Below are 20,474 nucleotides of genomic sequence, written 5' to 3' on the forward strand. Positions count from 1 at the left end.
TGTTTGGTTGGTTGGTTTGTTTGGTTTTTTGACAAGGTCTCCCTGAGTTGTCCTTGCTGTACTGGAATTCGCTATATAGACCAGGTTGGCCTTGAACTCACAGAGATTTACCATCCTCTGCCTCCAAAGTGCTAGGATTAACGGTGTGCACCACCTTACCTGGCAAACGAAACAAACAAACAAAAACTTTAGCAGCTACATTTTGAAATCAGTGTTCAAGCTGGGCGGTGGTGGCGCACGCCTTTAATCCCAGCACTCGGGAGGCAGAGCCAGGCGGATCTCTGTGAGTTCGAGGCCAGCCTGGGCTACCAAGTGAGTCCCAGGAAAGGCGCAAAGCTACACAGAGAAACCCTGTCTCGAAAAACCAAAAAAAAAAAAAAAAATCAGTGTTCAAATAAATACTGTTCATTGCAGTCTCAACCTGTTGATGTATTTAAAGGATTTGAAGTCTATAGGTTTCTCTTCCATCATCGCCCCTACCCCATGGGTGATTGACTACAGTCTGTTAGTTTCTTAAGAGGTACAAAATAGTGGCCTTCTGATTCTATTACATCTCTCATTATCAGGTAGAATGCTTACTCTTATCAATAGTTGTTTTCTACTTTTTGTCTTTTTGTTATTTAAGTATCCAGTGTTAAAGTTATATAAGAAAGCTAAATCAGAGCTGGAGATGTCTCCATGGGCATGAGTACTCACTGTTCAGGAATAAGGACCGAGTTCAGGTCTTCAGCACTCATGTAGAAGCAGAGACTTTGAGAGCCGAAGGGTCCGGGTGGAGTTGGGCTATCTTCAGGACATGTGATTGCCCTTGCAATCACAAACACATAGTAGCCATGATGGCCCACAGGGAATCTGAAAAGGAAAGCAATGGGGGAGTTGGGAGGGGGGGGAGAACAGAGGGCAGAAGTGAGAACGGTTGGAAAGACAAAAGGAGAGTTAGAGAGGAGATCCCTGGGGTGAGTGTGATACAATGCAGTGTGTATAAATACAAAATTAACGATTTCATTAAAAGTTTGGGCAGCCCTATGAGGAACCAATTAATAAAAGAGAATAAGTAATAGGAGAAACAAAGCTAGGCATGGACATACACACCTGTGACCCCAGTGCTGGGGTGGGGGCGGGGCAGAGAGGCTGACCACTGGAGCTAGCTGTCCCAGCCTACCAAAACACCAGGAAGCTCCAAGTTCAGTGAGAGACCCTGTCTGGGGGAGTAAGGCCAGAGCTGTAGAGGAACACACTCTGTCCTCCAGCCACACGCATGCGTGTGCCCCAGGAAGTGTGCGTGGCACAGGGACGACAATGCTAGGACACACTCTTTGTATAGTCTTTGTTTGCACTTGACTTCGGAGTATCGTTTAGTTCCTCATCTTCTAACTGTGGCAGTCTTATTCTCTGTGAGTGCCGTGATTATTGCGTTCTGTTTCTAGGCAACACCGTTGCTTTGCTGTCATTGTACATTATACCAGTTATCCTAGCTCTGACCTCTGCGTGCGTGTCAGATTGACCCCTGGATCCTTGGTGTGATTCTGTAGTCTTTGTGAGCTGCCTGGCCATTACATATGGAAGAATTTCAGCTCTTCCTGATTGGAATGTAGTGTAGTCTACACTTCCAGATTTCCCGACAGAAGTTTCCTGTAAGTCTTAACACATCTACTGGCTCTCTGGGAAAAATAACAAGAGTTTCCTAAGAGAGCCAGCTTGCTTCCAACTGTAAGTCAGCTCAGAGCAGGCTATGGAAACTCAGGCATGAAATTATTTCGTGTGTTTTTGTTCGTTTGTTTTCTTTTGAGTTAGGGTCTCACGTAGCCCACGCTGGCCTCAAACACCCTATGTAATAGAGACTAACCTTGAACATCGGATCTTCCTACCTCCACCTCCCAAGTGCACATCTTACAGGGTGCTGAGGATCAAAGCCGGGCTTTGCACGTGCTAGGCAAGCACACGACCAACTGAGCTGCATCCTCAGCACCATTTTGTGAAATTTTTTGAGCCTCTATCAGATATGCAGATAAAAAAGGAATGCAGTTGCACAGTTGAATTTCTGCCTAAGGAAATTTTGCACCCAGTTGGGGATTTTTTTCGTGTGTGTGTGTGTGTGTGTGTGTGTGTGTGTGTGTGTGTGTATACGCACATGTGCACATGCATGTTTTTGGTGTGTTTTGCATGTGTGTGAATATGGGCACCTATGCATGTGGAAGACTGAGCTGATGTCAGATCATCCAGGATCTCTCTTAGACATTATTCACTGAGGCAGGATCTATCAGTCAAACACAGAGTTCACTCATGTGGGTGGGTGGTCTCACTAGGCAGCTGGCTCTGGAGATTCCCATCTCTGTCTTCTGAGGCTGGATTTATAGGCAGGTAGCCAAACCCATCAGCATTTCCATGGGTCCCGAACTCTGGGTCCTCACATTCTTTCAGCCAGCACGTTCAACTCTAAGCCATCTCCCTGAGCTCTGGGGACTTTTAAGGACCTAATGACACAGAGCTGATACACACATGTGGATTCTATTATGCCTCTGCTTTGTTTCTCTCTCTTCTATCAAGTTGGGGGTTGATTACTAATTATTGTAAGTTCTTTTTAATTAATTGCAAAAGGCAATGTCCTATCTAACTAAGGGGGCTTTGGTTGAAGACCATGTAACAGAGAAAGGCTGGAATGAAGGTGCTTTCTCTAACCCTGGGAATGAATGGGAACGCTCTGGTTCTAGTCTGCGGCAATGCTTACCCTCTGCCCGCTTGATAAAGTTGCTGAGTGCTGTAATGAGTTTATATTTATAGACTGCTTGGAGCTTTTTGGATGAAAGGTGCTAAATTAGAGTTTATTGTTTATTGGATTTATTTGATGTGCCCAACCTCCTGGGAACACTTACTGAAGTTAATTAAAACCAGATAGTCCGCACTGTGACAGCTTACAGTGTCGCATCCAAACCAATAACATAAACAGCCTGCATGAGTGGTGTCCTAGCTAGGGATTTCCTGGGTTCTTTGGACAGACAAAGGCTCCTGCTGTGTGGGAGACACAGGTACAGCTGTAGGTTCAAGTCACAGAGACGGCTCAACTTTGTCTGAGTTGTGGATCTGCCCCTATTTCACAAAACGGAACAAAGAGGCAAGCCTTCTTGGAGAATGTTCTTCATTTCTGCCTGAAAAATACTGCTCAAAGTATTTTTTAAAATAATAATAATGTTGGGCCAGCAAGATGGCTTAGTACACTTGCTACCATGTCTGATGACCTGAGTTTGATATCTGTGACCTACATGGTAGCAGGAGAAGACTGACTCCCTCAATTGGTACTATTTGTCTTACATATATGTGCATACACACACATAGATACTCATGCACACAATAAAAAACTAAAATATAATAAGCTTTTTTGCAGATTTTAATCCACTTTAATTGAGATTCTGAAATGTCAACACACCATGAGATGTGGCTTTTGTTCCAATAAAACGTGGCTCTCTGGGATGCTCAGTATACAATATCAACACATTCTCAGCAGAACAATCTAGCTGAGCTGCCTCTTCCATAACTTTATGTTGAATGTGACATTTCACTGTTATTCAAGTCCCTCATCAAGGTGGACAAAACAATTATAAACAACTATAAACAAGTACGAAAATATAAAAATAAACTTTTAAGGTTTTGAAGTTCAAAAGGTTTATGCTAAATTATTTTCAAGAAAAAGGCAAGGAGGAGTGGGTGTTGGTAAACGATGCCTGGGACGTATTGGACGAGAAAATCCTCTAGTTACAAAAAGAAATCTCCAAGTTCAGTGGCACTTCCTCCACCAGCAACACTAAAAGTAAGCTTTCCTCTTTATGATTTCCATGAGGACTTAATAGAAGACACCGTGGTTTAAATGTTGTTTCATGATTGCTACCTTTTCTTTGCAGGCCTGGCATTCAGAAACAAGAGAGGGCAGCATGCTTTCTAAGCCCAGCTTAGTGAGGGAGTGCAGCCACGCGGGGTTGTAACAACGGCTCTTTCCTTCTTTTGCCAGCTGGTGATGGAGTTCTGTGGTGCTGGCTCCGTCACTGACCTGATCAAGAACACGAAAGGCAACACACTGAAAGAAGAGTGGATCGCATACATCTGCAGGGAGATCTTACGGGTAGGTGACAAGTGAGCACTGCCCCCTCCAAGTTTCTTCAGTAACACAGAATGTCTTGGGAGATATTCTACACTCTTCTGCCTTTCTAGTGAAATTTTTAAGTGTGGTAGAAATGTATTTAATGGCTTTATCCTAACAAGCTGGAATTGCAGTACACATTTGTAATCCTAGCATTTAGAAGGCTGAGGCAAGAATATTGTGAATTCAAAGCTACCTCGTATACACATGGCCGTGTTTCCCCAAAAGAAAGACAGATAGATAGATGATGAATAGATCATAAATAGACAGGTAATGGAAAGATAATTAATAGATAAACAGATGATAGGTAAAAAGATACATGATGGATAGAAGATAGGTAGGTAGGTAGATAGATAGATAGGTACATAGGTAGATAGGTAGATAGGTGATAGATAGATAGATAGATAGATAGATAGATAGATAGATAGATAGATAAGAGATGGATAAAGGATATATGGATGATCAATGAATGGTTTATTTGAACAGTGATGTTGATAACTGTGGTTTGGAGGTAGGGCAGCATTGATGGGCTGAGGAACATTCTAGATGGTCAAGGTCATGTGTAATTTCATTTGGAAGATAAACATTGTATGATTTCCACAGCAAAACACTTGGTTTTGATGGTGTTTTTTTTTTTTTTAATTAGAAATTTAACTGTAGGTCACAATGTCTCTGTGTGGAATGGATTAAGATATACACTGGTTAGTCATTCAAAGTGTCTATTTTCATTACAACTAATATTGTAATACCTCCTCACCACATAAAGGGACTTGATTCGTGTCTGTGCATACAGGCTAGTTTAAGTGTTTGTACCTTAAAAAAAAAATCTTTGAGGCTTAGCCTCCTAAATGACGATGCTTGGATATGCCTGTTCGTTCACTTTCCCATGCAAATCTCAGGGCAGACAGTGAAAGAACTGAGCTGTATTTGCTCAGCTTAGTTCAGGAAGAAGGCACCTGGGAACGTTAAGTTCACTCAGACTAGTTTAATTTTCTCTTGCTACAATGGGGAGGCTAGTGTGCTTCTACTGGGCAATTCTACTACATCTGCCCAACAGTCATTGTTTACTTTTAAGCTCCGCCTTCTTAATTCAAGGGAGCAGAAGGTAAAATTCACTGTGTCCAAAATATGGCCTTGAGAGACCTATTGTCTTGTGGGTGGATGAACATTAAGAAAGAAGAAAGATCTAGAATGATATGCAGTCATTACATGCAAACCAGTCCAAGCAGGACAAAGAGAAAATGAAGCTTAAGTCTAGCATTGGCCATAGGACGAGACAAGTCAGACATTTAGAAGTAAACCTACAGAAAGAAAGAAATGGCTTCCTTTCTCATGTCTATACTGAGAGAAAGAAAGGAAAGCCTCAATAAATGATGGCATATGCAGCTTGTGGTCAGAACTCAGAATTTATTTAAGGTTGCTAAGTAACAAGACTAGACAGGATCAAGGACATAGAATGAAGAGTCCCTGAACAAATCCATGTTGTATAGACATCGGTACATGACAAAGAAGAGTCTAATGTGGGGGACTCTTTTTAATCACTATCCATATTGACTATTTAATATGACAATGTGAAATTAGCACCTGCTTTAAGCTATGTCAAATATTTTACCTCAATAAATACAAATGGTAAATATAGGAAATGCTGATTTTATTTATTTATTTAAGATAGGTTATCTTGTAGTCCAGGCCTGCTTTTAATTTGCCATGTAGTTGAGGATGGCCAAGAACTTGTGACTTTTCTGCCTCCAACTCTTGAGTGCTGAGGTGACAGACATGTGCCACTACACCTGTTTTTAGGTGTTTTTTTTTTGTTTTGTTTTTATCTTCGTGTGTGTGTGTGTGTGTGTGTGTGTGTGTGTGTGTGTGTGTGTGTGCTTGCCTGCATGTGCATGCTTGCCTCATGTGCATGCATCTGTAGTGTAGGTCTCTGTGTGTGTTTGTGTGTGGATACACATGCATGTGGAAACCAGAGGTCAATCATTTGCAGTGTATCTCAGTCACTATCTGCCTTATCTTGGGTGTATGGATACATGATGTGGGAGGGTCTTGTGTCATGACTTACATGTGGAGGTGTCACGGCATGCAAGTTTATGGAGTCAAGGCTCTTTTTCCACCACTGCATAGACATGGGGGATCAAACTTAAGTCACAAGGATAATGCAACAAGCATCTTTGCCTTTTGACCTTCTTGACACCCCACATCATCTTTGAGTCAGGCCTCTCCCTAAATCCTATGCTCACTAGTTTGCTAGCCTAGCTAGGCAGCAAGTTCTTGGGATCTGCCTGTCTCTGTTCCTGTTTGTATAGGGATTAGAGATTCAAACTCGGGTCCTCATATGTTCAGCATGCACTGACTGAACCATCTCCCTCACCTTTAGACTCAGTTCTGAAAACCTAGAGTTGTTATGAGAAAAGGCAGGATTCTACAGTGTATAGCTTGGGGTAGACAGAAATGATTTCTGAAATAAATGAAAACACAACTTGAGAAGAAGCAAGCTGAGGCTACTGATTTCCATGTTTGCTGAAAATTATCTCCAAGGCTTTGTCTGCCATTAGCTCCCCGTGAATTTCTATCTGCTGCTCAATCAGAGGAAGCATGAAACCTTTAGTACCTGAGGCCACCCGGTGGGCACCAAGAGTCCACGAGGCCTCCAGAGCAGTCCTGCTCACCCACCCACCCCATTTTTGCCCTGCTAGAACATCTAGCAGGGAGCCAATTATTTGTTCTCAGGGACCTAAAGGCAGCACAGATATTCACTGTAGACATTTTAAATGCATGTAAACAGCGTGTTTCTTCCTCCTTCTAGTACATTCTCTCAGATGATGTAAGCACCTGGCATGAGAGAACTCATAGGAAGGAATGTTTGACCACCTGGATGGTCCCTTGTCTCAAGAATTTTCGAGTTGACCCACTGTGCACTGCACAGACTTTCGCTCTCATGTGTGCTCACTACACCATCCCACCCATTTGGTCCCGGATAAAGGGGGTCGTCAGTGCTGCCAGCGCTTGCATTGTGTGCTATAAAAGAAGGCATTTAAAGCTGGCCACTGCCTACCTGGAGCCAGACGACCAGATGAAAAAGAAAGTGTGACACCAAAACAGTGCCTCACACCGTCCCCTCACATGCTCTTAGGCTGCTTCTTCAACCAGGAAAGTCAGTGTGTGTGTGTGTGTGTGTGTGTGTGTGTGTGTGCCTGCGCGCGCGCCTTACCTTTTATATAGTGATTGTGGTATTTATGGAGAACAATTAAAAGAACAGAAAAATTATAAATAATAAAATAACAACACTTGGGTGCCTGATAGCATGACTTCATAAGTACTAGACCAATGGATTTTGTTTAATGTCACAGAACCAGCAGTCTCAAAATGATCAGTTACTGAGCGACATGACAGATGCCAGCTGAGGGAATGATTTCCTTTCTGTGTCTGTGTGTGCATGTCTGTGTGTGTGTGCATGTTTGTGTCTCTGTGTGTGCATGTCTGTGTGTGTATGTCTGTGTGTGCATGTCTGTGATAGCGTGTTATGTCTGTCTGTGTGCATGTCTTTGTCTGTGTGTGCATGTTTGTGTCTCTGTGTGTGCATGTCTGTGTGTGTATGTCTGTGTGTGCATGTCTGTGATAGCGTGTTATGTCTGTCTGTGTGTGCATGTTTGTGTCTCTGTGTGTGCATGTCTGTGTCTGTGTGTGCATGTCTGTGTGTTTGTGCATGTCTGTATCTGTGTGTGCATGTCTGTGTGTGTACATGTCTGTGTCTGTGTGTGCATGTCTGTGTGTGTGTGCATGTCTGTGTCTGTGTGTGCATGTTTGTCTCTATGTGTGCATGTCTGTGTCTGTGTGTGCATGTCTGTGTGTTTGTGCATGTCTGTGTGTGTGTGCATGTCTGTATCTGTGTGTGTGTGCATGTCTGTGTGTGTGTGTGCATGTCTGTGTCTGTGTGTGCATGTCTGTGACTGTGTGCAAGCTATAAGGCTACCTCAGCCGTCATTCCTCAGCTGCTGTCCTTCATCGCTTTTTAGAGCCAGGGTCTCTCACTGGACTGGAAATCAACAACTTTGCTGAGCTGACTGTCCAGTGAACCCCGCTCCGCCCCGGTCTACCTATCTCTGCCTCCCCAGCATCATAAGCACGGCCATCGTGCTTGGCCTCTCGGTTGTCATGATGTCTAAGGCAGGTCCCCATGCCAAAGGCAAGCACCTGACAGCTCTCTCCCTGCCCATCTTCCTTTTTTAACATAGTCCATACTAAGACCGAAGAGAAAGTCCTCGACTGGCCTGAAACATGTTTCACTGTGCTTAATTAACATTGAAGATAACTTGTAAATTGAAATACGTTCCCAAAAGGTAAATTTGGTGAAGCCAGGTTAGTTTTCTATGCAAACTGTCAATGTGCCCATTACAAATTAGCCCATATAGGCAGACCCCACTTCTTACAGCACCATGTTAACTGAAATTCGAGCAGGTAGGAATCCATCCATACCATCATGCATGCAGTTTGCTGTACTGCTGTCAGAGCTGATGTGTTTGGTTCAGCATAAAGTTATGTGTGTATTTCAGTTGGTACCAATAGTGTCCTGTAGTTTAACTCAGCAGCATGAGTGTATGAAAATGAGAAGAGACTCCTGTAAGTATCTCTAGATAAGTTGTTTGAGGGTGATGGTCAGCATTCAGAAATGTGACTGTCCTGTTAACTCTCTCACCTCTCCATTCCACCAGGGCCTGAGTCACCTGCACCAGCACAAAGTGATTCACCGAGACATCAAAGGGCAGAACGTCTTGCTGACTGAAAATGCAGAAGTTAAGCTAGGTACGGACCGCGTCCATCAGCCACAGCACTGCTCGAGTCGATAGGCGTCAACAGTCCTTTTAAAACATTAATGTAAATCTGTTGCTGTTGGCTTGGGGGGCATGTCCCCAAAGATGAAAGGGAAAATGTTCTTTGTCTATTTGCAAAGCGTTTTGCCAGTCCCTCCAGAAGAGTGACCTGTGTGGTGACTGGAGCCCTACACTGAAGCACTGTGCAGAGAAGTGACCCGCCTCGGCATCACCCAGTACTTGAGTCTGCTCGTGCCACCGCTGCTGTGGGGAGGCACCGATGGTCCCAGGGTTTCTTTGGGGTGTTTGGTTTGTGTGTGTGTGTGTCTGTGTGTGTGTGTGTGTGTGTGTGTGTGTGTGTGTGTGTGTTTTCAGCAAAAACATTTACATTGGAAAGTCTTTTGAATAATCAAGTCCTGCTAACTTCCCAGGGGCTTGAGTTATACTTAAATTTATTTTATTATTCCCTACAGTGCCTGTACAAAGGGAATTCTCGAGAGTCCATTTCGGGTACACCCTGGTTACCCCACTTTACCCTGCCAGAGTTGGTGGTGGGAATCCTTTTCTTTGGCAAATCCGTCAGAGTCTGTCCCGGTTTGACCTCTGCTGCTGTCCTGACAGAAGGCGTCTCAGCAGAGGAAGGAAGGGGCTCTCTTGGCTCACCCTTCCCGATTACAGGCCATCACGGGGAGCGTCTCAGCAGAGGAAGGGGCTCTCTTGGCTCACCCTTCCCAATTACAGGCCATCACGGGGGGCGTCTCAGCAGAGGAAGGGGCTCTCTTGGCTCACCCTTCCTGATTACAGGCCATCACTGGGGGCGTCCAAGCAGCAAGAACTTGGCGCACCTAGACTCATCACACTCACATCCAGGAACGGAGAGACAGTGAATGCATATGTACTCACTTTCTCCACTCTGAGACAGCCCAGGACCCAAATTTAGAGAATGGAGCCACTCACAGTGGGCTGGGTCTTCCCACAGGCCAGCCCCATCGAGACAAACTCTCAGAGACTCTCTTCCCAAGGCGATTCTAGACTGAGCCAAGTTGAGAGCTAAAACTATTCCAGAGAGAGCCTTTCACAAAAAAATCTGGGAATGCTCTCATTTTATTATCAAGAAGGGTTTTGCTGTCCATGGGATTGCTTATTTCCAAAGAGATTTGAACATTTGCCCTTCCCTTTTGTTACAGTATGTAATTTCCCATCCCCATTTGGATTTGGAGCCAGGCAGTCATCACATGAATATTTGCTTTTAAAAACAAGAGCATACACTGTACAGGCTAATGGATACATGTCTAGAAACTAGGTGATCTGGCCTCAGAGGACTTCCTGAAGCTGATTAACAAGCACTTGTTAGGAATCTCTGAAGAGACACCTGGATTGTCTCCTGTAAGCGAGGTCATTCTAGGTTGCCATCTTCATCTTTATATTGTAGATTTGGAAAACCACACAGGGGTGGGTTGCTTGCCAGTCACATGGCTAGCTGGTGGCAGCAATGGCATGTAAACTTTGGCAGGCTGACACCACTCTTAGGTCTCAATTATAGGTTTGTGTTGCCCTTTGTGGCTACAAAGACTATCGTCTATACAACCCCTTCTTCGTTGTGTGTCTCAATGGAGCCTTGATGTAATCAAATACAGCAATTTGTGATTTCCTCACTGGTGCATTTATCTAGTTAATCATTCATTTTAAAAGCATGTATTCCCAGTATAGAAATGGTAAAAGGGACCCAAATGCCCGTCACCCAAGGAAAAGATAAAGTGTAGACATGGAAATTTAAGGGGAAATTATTCAGCATTAAAAAGGAAGAAAACTGTAACATGTTACACCTGGGTGAACTTTGAGGGCATTAAACTAAGTGAAATAAGATGCATTCTGTGTGACTCTGCTCATTTCTGGGGTAGTCAGTGTCCTGGAGAGGGGCAGGGGGGTGGGTGAAGGGTGGGCCACAGGTTGTAACCTCACTGGTGGAAGATGAAAGTGTTCTGGGATGGATGGTGGTGATGGTGGTGCAATCTTTAAGGACTTTACTGCCCCAGAAAGTGTGTGTGGAAAGTGGTTAAATCTATCCTAAGTACGTTTCTATTGCTGTAATAAAACACTGTGAAAAAAACCATCTTGGGTAAGACAAGGGTTTATTTCAGTTTATAACTCAGGTTACAGTCCATCACTGAGCAAAGTCAGAGCAGGAACTCAAGGCAGGGATTAGGAGGCAGGAACAGAAACAAGCCGTGGAGGGATGCCGTTTACTGGCTTGCTCGGTTTCTTCTCTTATTCTCCCCATGTCCAGGGATGGCTCCACCCACAATGGGGATAGCCCATCCCATATCGACCATCTATCAAGAAAATGCCCTTCAGACTTGCCTACGTGCAATCTGATGGAGACATTTTCTCAGTTCAGGTTCCTCTCTATATATTGTGTCAAACTGACAAAGAATCAAGATAAAATCATAACTTTTATGTTACACATATTTTACCACATGAGGTATGCACATCATTTTGTTCTCACATCCAGCCTTAGGTTCTGATTTATTCCATTGTCTTCTCATCATTAGTGGACTTTGGAGTGAGTGCCCAGCTTGACCGAACAGTGGGCAGGAGGAACACATTCATTGGAACCCCGTACTGGATGGCACCGGAAGTCATTGCCTGTGATGAGAACCCAGATGCCACGTATGATTTCAAGGTAGGACTTCTTCCTTGTGCTGTGAAGCCATGTCTGGCCCCTAGTTCTCAATTTTGCAAGGGATATTTCTCATAGGCATTTGTAATTTATGTGACACATGGGAGAACGGGAAAGCATAATTGAGATCTAAGATTGTAAGACACTCAAGTAAGAATTGTTCAATGAATTTACCCATGATATTTGATTGCCCGTTTACAAAATGATATTAACATTATTTCATATGGTTTTGAATTTGTGCTTCCATCTTATTCTTGGGAAATAGATTAGGTTGATGTTTTTGGTTATAGTTTAGTTTTGGCAAAATATATAATCTTATTATCCTTTTTCTTCTAACTCATTTGATCCATTTTTTGCTGATACATAAAAACATTCCAACTGTACATATGAAAGAAGTTCCAAGGAATATTTTTCACATGTGCACACATACACAATGTTTGAATCAGGATAAATATATGTATCTGTTAAATATCATATTTTTAAGGTAAAAGGTTTCAGAGGTCCCAAAGAGATAGCTCAGTTGGTCAAATGCCTGCCTTGCAGGCATAAGGACCCAAGATAGCCTTCCAGAACCCATGTTAAAAGACCAGCTGTGGTCATGCAGGTTTCTGCCAGCTCTAGGGAGGACCCTGGGCCTCACTGGCCAGCCAGCCTGCCTAGCTTTCCAGGCAAGTTCCAAGACAATGACTCACCCTCTCTCAAGAATCTAAGCTCCTGAGAAATGATACCCAAGACTGACCCCTGGCTTCCCCATGCACAGCACACAGGTGCAGAAATACATACACCTGCACATATATGCTCACTCACGAACATTTGAGAATCTTTCCATATATATAGGCTTTTCGAAACAGGCTTTCTCTGTGTAGTTTTGGTGCCTGTCCTAGAACTTGCTCTGTAGACCAGACTGGCCTTGAACTCACAGAGATCCACCTGGCTCTGCCTCCCGAGTGCTGGGGTTAAAGGCATGCCCCACCACCGCCCGGCTCCTTCTAGCTTTTTTAATGGGCAGCATATTATTGTAATTGCACTCGCCTACCGTGCAATAGCACACAGGAACTCCATGTTCCTATCCAACTAGAACACAGCACCTGTTATGCCAAAATATGAATATTGGGGGTTCTTTTTGTAGTTACCAGACATCATGTGCCACATTTCCACAGTGCCAACCTTTGATAGTCTGAAATTTTCTCTCTGTAGGAGAATGACGTGGGGTCGAAATGTATGCTAGTGTGGCATGGCATTTCTCAGAAGTCTGATGTATCCCTTGTTACTTTAATTGTAGGCTGGAGGTGCGCAGATAAGCTCAAGCCACATTCAGTTGGCTTCTCCCGGCAGCTCTCGTTGACTCGGTCTCTCTAGGCATCTAGCACGAGTCCCAGTTCCAAGCCCCTGGAGGGCTACAGTGTTGATGACATTGCTTTTGTAGAAGTCCCTGTTAAGAGAAAGTAGAACTGTGGACAGTGGAAGCTAGAGCATCTGCAGAGCTCCCGGGCTGTGCACGAGGCAGAGACGCTGTGTGGGCAAATGCAATATTGTCTGGGTTTGCTCTGGGAGTTCAAGGACTTTCCCTCAAGACGAGTGATCGCCTCTCAATATCCTATGAAGGGGGAAACCAAGGGCAGATCTCCACGGGTGAATACCCAGTTGGTGATAGTCTCTGAACTTTAACTTGAACATGGGTCTCCCAACTCTTTGTTCAGCTCTCTGTGATCACTTGTCCCCCACCCCCACCTGTGAAGAAGAGTCTAGTGTGGTTTTGTTGTGTAAGTGAAATCTGCATCATGAGGGCTCTCTGGAAAAGAATCCGCAGGACTCTTTGTAACTGCAACCTGGTCTTAGGAGACATTTGCTAGGCTTCCAAATAAATCTCATGATCCCATACAAAGAGTATATTTGAGGAATTTCTCTGTGAAAGTTCACTTACTTCACATTTGGTCATATGGAAGTCAGGTTATAGCAATGCAAACAGGGCAGTCTTTGAGACCCAGTCAGTGTCTCTGAGCACTGATGAAATTATTCACCTCTTTAGAGAAATGTAAGCTTGAAGGTCTTGAAAGCATAGTAATCCCCTCCTTCCTTCAAAGTTTGTCCCTCTAATAACCTGACAGCAATCTGTCTGAGCAGCTGCCATGTTAAAAATTAATCCCCTGCCAAGTAAATGTCATTTATTTAAACTGTTAATGATCAGCACATTTAAATAGTTCCATTTGCAAATCTGCCAGAGAATCCACTACAAAATATATATCCCAGATGAGATATGCATATTTTAATTGGCTGTAAGCAATTCTTTAAACTGTAGTTGTATGTAACAAGTTAACTAGTCTACATCTGTGCCATAGATAATTTGAACAACTTCAAAATATACCAGGAGAGACTTGGCGGGGTGGGTCAGAAGTTAAGAGCACACGTTGCTCTTGCAGATGATCTGAGGGTTTGAATCCCAGCATGTAAGTGGTAGATCACAACCATCTATAACCCCAGTTCCAGGGCATCTGATGTCCTCTTCTGACCCCCAAGGGCACCATGCACATGTGTAGTACACAGATACACATGCAGCAAAATACCCAAACACATAAAATAAATGAATCTAAATTTTAAAATAAGACACATTATACCAGGAAGAACCAGAGTGTCTAGATTTTCATTCCTGTCTGAATCTTTTATGTATTGGGGTGGGCTGGGTGTTTTCTCTGTAGCATAGACAATACCCTTGTAGCTGACTTGTTTTTAAGAGAGTAACTAGAATAGTTTTTCCTTCTGGCCAACCCAAAGCTTGAAATGAAGTTTAATCTTGGGCTTCTTTCTCAGACTATTGCTAAAAAATATTGTTTAGAACTGACATGATACCTGTATGTTAAGAATATTTAAAAACATATAATTAAACAAAAAGAATCCTCACAGAGAAAACAGGTTCAACTGGGTCAATCATTTCGACTACAGCATGAACTTGACCATCAAGACTTTCATGTATGCAAGTTGTTCACAAGGAAGAAAGCCCCATGCCTAGGACGTGGACTTTGCTGTTCACCAGTCGTGGGGAGGAGAAACTTGTCTGAAGTGTGGGTTAAGAAGCAGAAAGGGAGTCTGGGGAGATTTATTTTGACCACTCCATAATCCTACAGAAAAGATGGTAATCTTTAAAGCCTCTCTGGCACTGTATCTTACCGTGCTTTCTGCTCAGTGTGCCCGGGAATGTGGTCTGCCACCAGGGGACGGCTTGACAACAGGCTGACTTTGCATCTCTTCAGTCAGTCACTCTGTGTACGTTTACTGAACTCCTGCTCTGTGTGTGTGTGTGTGTGTGTGTGTGTGTGTGTGTGTGTGTGTGTGTGTGTGTGTGTGTGCAGGCGATTAGCTGAGCTCTCTCTGCATAAACCATTTCCTACTGGAGACCTATCGAGCCCAAGGATTTGGTCTCTGTGTGGGACAGTCCATTTGAGCCTATGGAAGTCCCTGCCTCAGCAATGACCTCCTCATGTTAGCCTCTCACATAGATTAAATGTATGTGTCCAACATTTCCCAGTGGTGGATACTGAATAAAAGATGCTTTGAACAGCACTGGATTCTGTAAGCTTCACCAAGAAAGCTCTGGCTTTAAAATGAAGGTAAAATGGAGAAAGCCAGTTTGGTTTGGGTATGTGATTTATCACTTATTATTATTGATTATTATTTGATTTATTTTAAAATGCTTTTAAAGACTGGCAGAAGTTTCTATTTTCCCAATTCCTTTTTTAAAGATTTTTTTTTAGCGATGTGTATGTATGGATATGCAAGTATGTGCACATAATTGCATATGCCTTTGGAGGCCAGAAGAGGTGGTCAAATCCCTTGAGTTACAGGTGGTTGGGAGCTACCCACTGTGGGTACTGAGAACCGAACCCAGGTCCTCTGAAAAGCAGTTCATACTCATAACTACTGAGCCGACTGAGCTGTCTCTCCAGTCTCAGAAGTTTGTTATGGAAGCGAAAGTAACTGACTCCCCTAGGGGCCACTGTGGGAAAGCAGTCTGTAGAGACGAGATTTCCCTGCAGTCTGGTTTTGGGTGGAGTCCGGTGGTGCAGGAGAACCCACTGAATGTGGAGGAGAACCTGAGCTGCATTGCCTGGTATGCTGGCTCTCTCCTGTGGGCCCTTCCTTTCCTGTTTTCAGAAATTCTGTCAAAACACTTCAAGCAAAAGGAAAGGTTTCATTCCCTGGTAAGTACGCAGGGCAATAATGAAAGCTTTCCCATTTAATAATAAGCATTCAAAAGATTTGAAATTAATAAAGCTGTTCAAAATTCCTAGGCTGTTTAAACTGGCATTTTTAAAACTTACTGTGAATTATATTTCAGTAGGATGGAATCTGACAGGCATTTTATAGTCCTACGTATTGCCTTAACAGAGGCACTCACTGAAGAAAAGTCTATGTGGCCAAGCCCATATCCATTGAAATCTGACTGAGCAGAGACCTAATTCTCTATCCAGTGGAATACTATACACTACTGAGCAATGAGGCATTAGAGTTGGGTGTGTTTGGTACCCAAATGTTGAGTACCAAAACCTGATGTAGAAACACCACACACACACACACACACACACACACACACACACACACACACACACACGAACTCACATGTACATGCACATATATGCGCATACACAGTGTTAGGGGTGGGCGATCTGTAAATAGCCTGGAAAGCACTGAAGTGTTCGGTCTCTGAGCACGTTGACAATGCATTCTTAATTCTTATTTTCTTTGTCTTTCTGTCCTGTTTTGATGTTTTTGCATCAAAATTTGCTCTTATAATTACGCTAGTGAGGTGATAAAGGTCCTAGAAAATGCCTTGTCCCCCACACCCCATGCCTAGTGGGTCACTTCCTTTGGGGCTGACTTTTGCTGACTCTTTGTGTCATTCACCTGCACTGTATTAAGAGACTTGTCCCACACCAGTGGCAGATCTGCGGTGCAGATTTCCTCTGGCTACAAAGAAATCGCTCAGCTCCTTCAGTATCCCACGCATAGATTTTATTCAGGTAGGGTGGAAATGTTCCTTTGAACAAGAGGGTCAGCTGGAAGTCAGGTGAGCAGCTGTCAAATGGGAGAATCCCTTGATGGCAGGTGCCACCAAGGGTGGCGATTCTACCTGTGGACATGTCCTGTCCCTGTGTGCTGAGCTCCAAACTTGAGTCCCTCCAGGTCACTCAGAAACAACAGTCCAGACAGCAGGCCGTGCCAGCAGGTGGCGTTGTCTCAGCAGCTCCAGCTAGTCCACTTCCTTCAGGTAGAACACCGATCCCACGGACGATAAATCTTCCGGCAGTTTCCTCTACACCAGATATCAAGTGTAGGGAAGCAGGGAAGGGAGGGGGAAGTCCATGTTTTCTTTGTTTTCTCTGTGAAATGAGATTGTCAAGACCTGCAGCCTGGACAGCCTCCCTTACCCTGACCTCGGTCCTATTTGGATAGAAGTGTGTGAAGTCTGAATGAGGATGAGAGGAAGTCAGACGAGACCAGTAGAAAACAGTCCGTGCCTCTCACTCCTACATCACCTCCAGGGGCCTGTTTAACTTTTCTGGGCCTGTATAAAATGTGAAAAATCTATTATACATCACAAGGTTGCAAAACCACTTTATGGTGGTATTAAACCACACACACACACACACACACACACACACACACACACACACACGCACGCACACACACACACACACACACGCACGCACGCACACATATGATTTTCCCAATTGAAATATTTTCAAAGAATAGACAAATCACAAGTATGTATCCAAATTGAAGACAATTTTTGTGTCAGTGAGGCATTGTAAAACCCAGGTAGTTGTACTCATTTCTAAGCTATCGTCTGTCTCTCTGTAATACCACGATATGGTGTTATAACCTTTTGATATTTATGAAGATATCACACAGTGTTTGGCATATGGTAAGAATGCTCTAGGACAGCTTTGTGCTCACATATCTCATGAAAGTCTGGTTCTTGTGGTCATTTTTGTTGACCTAATGAAACAAGTGATTTCATGCAACTCAGCTCTGTGTGCATTGCCCATCTCTAGTTACCTCCTGCTGAACTCAAGCCCCCGTCTCTAAAGCTCTAACCACTAGATTAAGTTAATCTCTGTAGCAACCACACTCGGCATATGATTCCCTTTTTTACCCCAATTGAAATATTTTAGAAAGAATAGACAAATTGCATGTACATTTACAAATGAAAGACTATTTTCATGTCTGTGAAGCACTGTAGAATCCAGCTGGTTATGCTCATTATCAAGCTATTGTCTGTCTGTCTAGACCACCATGCTGCCCCTGCTTTGGGATACTTGAGCCAGCCCCTTTTCTGTTTGTCCATCTGATATCTGATCATGTTCTGCCAGTAGGGGGCCACAGTGGGAGACTACAAAGACGGGAAGAAGTCAATGTCCAGTCTCCTTCCTCTGGGTTCCGTTTCTGCCCAGCCTGCCTTATGCCATTGGGCTATGAGGCTCATTGCCCTTACTTAGCTCGAGTATACTGACTGAACTGACAGCTGGCAATCATTGACCCCCAAAAGTCTGTCTACCGTGTGCTTGTGCACTGGGCCATGTTAGGACTGTGGAGCTTATCAAGTTACTGAATTCTTATATCAGTCCCACAAACCATACATTACCTAAGCATTGTGGTTGAGGAAAAGGTCTCTGTGTCAGAGCTCAGAGTCGGAGCTTCATCCACGGCTGCAGTGGAGCACACTAGACTTCTAGCTACGCCCTCCCTCTCCTTGAATGGCAGTTTATTGTAGCGAGGCTCTCTTCCACTGAGCTGGGCAGCCCTGTTCAGAAAGAACGTTCTTTTGTTTTGTGCAAGCCACTGTGTTCCAGCTGTCCCCAGGCCTCAGCCAGAAGCTGTACCTTGTACCTGCCTTCTCAGAGGCACTAGAATTTGTCTCTGTTCTGTTTGTAATGCACACAGGGATGAGCTATTAATCATGCTGCAGGCCGGCGGCTCCGCACCGCTGAAATAATGAATTGCCCAACTCCTGCCAAAATGAGTCACACAATGGTCATGAAGGAAACTCGTCTGCCTCACTCTCCCATCGTGTTCTGCTCTCTTCCCTGCCCGTCTCCGGTGATCTGTCTTGCCAGTAGTGATGGGGGCCCCCTCTCCTTTGTTTAAGTTCTGAAGTGTCTTTGGGATTCACTAATTTATCCAAAGGTTGAACAGGGCCTGTCAGGGACGGTTATAGCTTCCCAACGCAGGCAGTTAAGTAGAGCTTACAAGCAGCTTTGGGAATATATGACCAAGAATTTAAGAATATAAATATTTCCTTTGGAAAATGGGATAACTCCAGTTCAAAATGATACTGATAATAACATGAAATAAAGTCTTCAACAAGCAATAGTCATATGACTGGCCTGGTAATATGACTAGCCAAGGCTACACAGGCTGTTTGTTTGGATGGTATGATAGGGGCTCTGATTTAAAAAGGTGTTTTTAGGAAGGCTAACAAAGAGAGACATCTTTTCTTTATTAACCATCCTTGCTTCCTGTGGTACAATTCCAAGAGGGCCTTGCAGGAATTGAGACCTCCCGTTTCCTACAGTCAAACTCTTTCTCTTTTCCTTCCTACTATTTCTGTGTAGATAATACATAGATGTATACATACTACATGTACATACATACACATCTCTCTCTATATATACACACATATATATACATGCATGCATGTGCACACATGTACACAAACATGAACATACATATATACACATATACACATACATGGGATCATTTGCAAATATCTTTGGCTGGAATCATGCTTATTCCATCACCAGAAATCTAGCATCATGTGGTCCAGAGCCGATGTGATGAGCATGGATATCTCCAGAAACTCTGCCTCCTCCCTCTCTGCGCTGGCATCATTCATCAGTTGGCATATTGCCTCAGGTTGCAAGATGGATGTTGTAACTCCAGACACCATATTTTTACTCAAGACACTAAGAAGTTGAAAGGAGCTTGCAAGACACCAGCTGCGTTAGCTCCCTATTTGGGGAAAAACACAAGCGCCTGGCTTTGTTTGCGTGTCTCTCATTGGTCATAGCTCTGGTCACAAATCTAACTCACTGGTGGGGTGCCAGGATAAGCCAGTGCAGCTTTGGGGCACTCAGAAATGGAGGTAGCAGTGGAGTGGTTCAGGTTAGCCAACAAATGATGCCTGCCACAGCGGCATGGAGGGAAACCATGACAACCAAATGGGGAGGCCAAGAACCTCACCAGCAGTGCAGGCAGAGAAATCCATATGCTTGAGGCCCATGGGCACCAGATTTTGTGCTGGGCAGCGTGCCTGAAAACAAGCATGCCACCAGCACCTCCTGTGCCATTGAGAAAGCTAAGCTGGGCAGCATTCTGCAAGTCACTAAATCAGGAGCATGGACTGTGTCTGGCTGTGTCTGCTCTGAAAGCCTGTTCTCCCTACCAACCTACATGTCCTCTGGGAAGCTAAGGTTGGCTTTGTAGCACAGGAACAGGTCCTTGCTGAATCTCTGCTCCTTTGTTTTGGCAATACCTCCGTCACCTGTGGACAGAGAATCAGGGACAATGATTTGTGGGTTGCTGACTTAAAGTAAAGATGAATACTCAAGACGTGCACTGTGATCAGTTAAAGGAGAAATGGCAATGGCCGTGGGAGAGCCAGGGCCATTTTCTGTGTGGCCTCTGTGATCTGGGAGAAGATCTGTGAAGGCAGCGGGCAGCCTGGACCATCGCTCCTCGTTCATTCATTCAGCAAATCTGTAATAACAACCTACTGTGTACCAGTACTGTTCAGTCACCAAAACAAAGACCTGAGACACAAGGTCTTATTGCCCCCACTTCCTCTCCTCTA

General features: G+C 44.0%; 1 protein-coding gene across 1 annotated transcript in view; it reads left to right on the plus strand.

The window, feature by feature from the left end:
* Positions 1–20,474, plus strand: part of Tnik (TRAF2 and NCK interacting kinase) — a 413,176-nt gene that overhangs the window by 282,361 nt on the left and 110,341 nt on the right. The window contains 3 exon segments of the mRNA XM_028875813.2: positions 4,004–4,114; positions 8,848–8,938; positions 11,499–11,629. Coding sequence (XP_028731646.1) covers positions 4,004–4,114; positions 8,848–8,938; positions 11,499–11,629 — 333 coding nt within the window.

This window comes from Peromyscus leucopus, chromosome 6 (genome assembly GCF_004664715.2).
Source record: "Peromyscus leucopus breed LL Stock chromosome 6, UCI_PerLeu_2.1, whole genome shotgun sequence".
NCBI lineage: Eukaryota > Metazoa > Chordata > Mammalia > Rodentia > Cricetidae > Peromyscus > Peromyscus leucopus.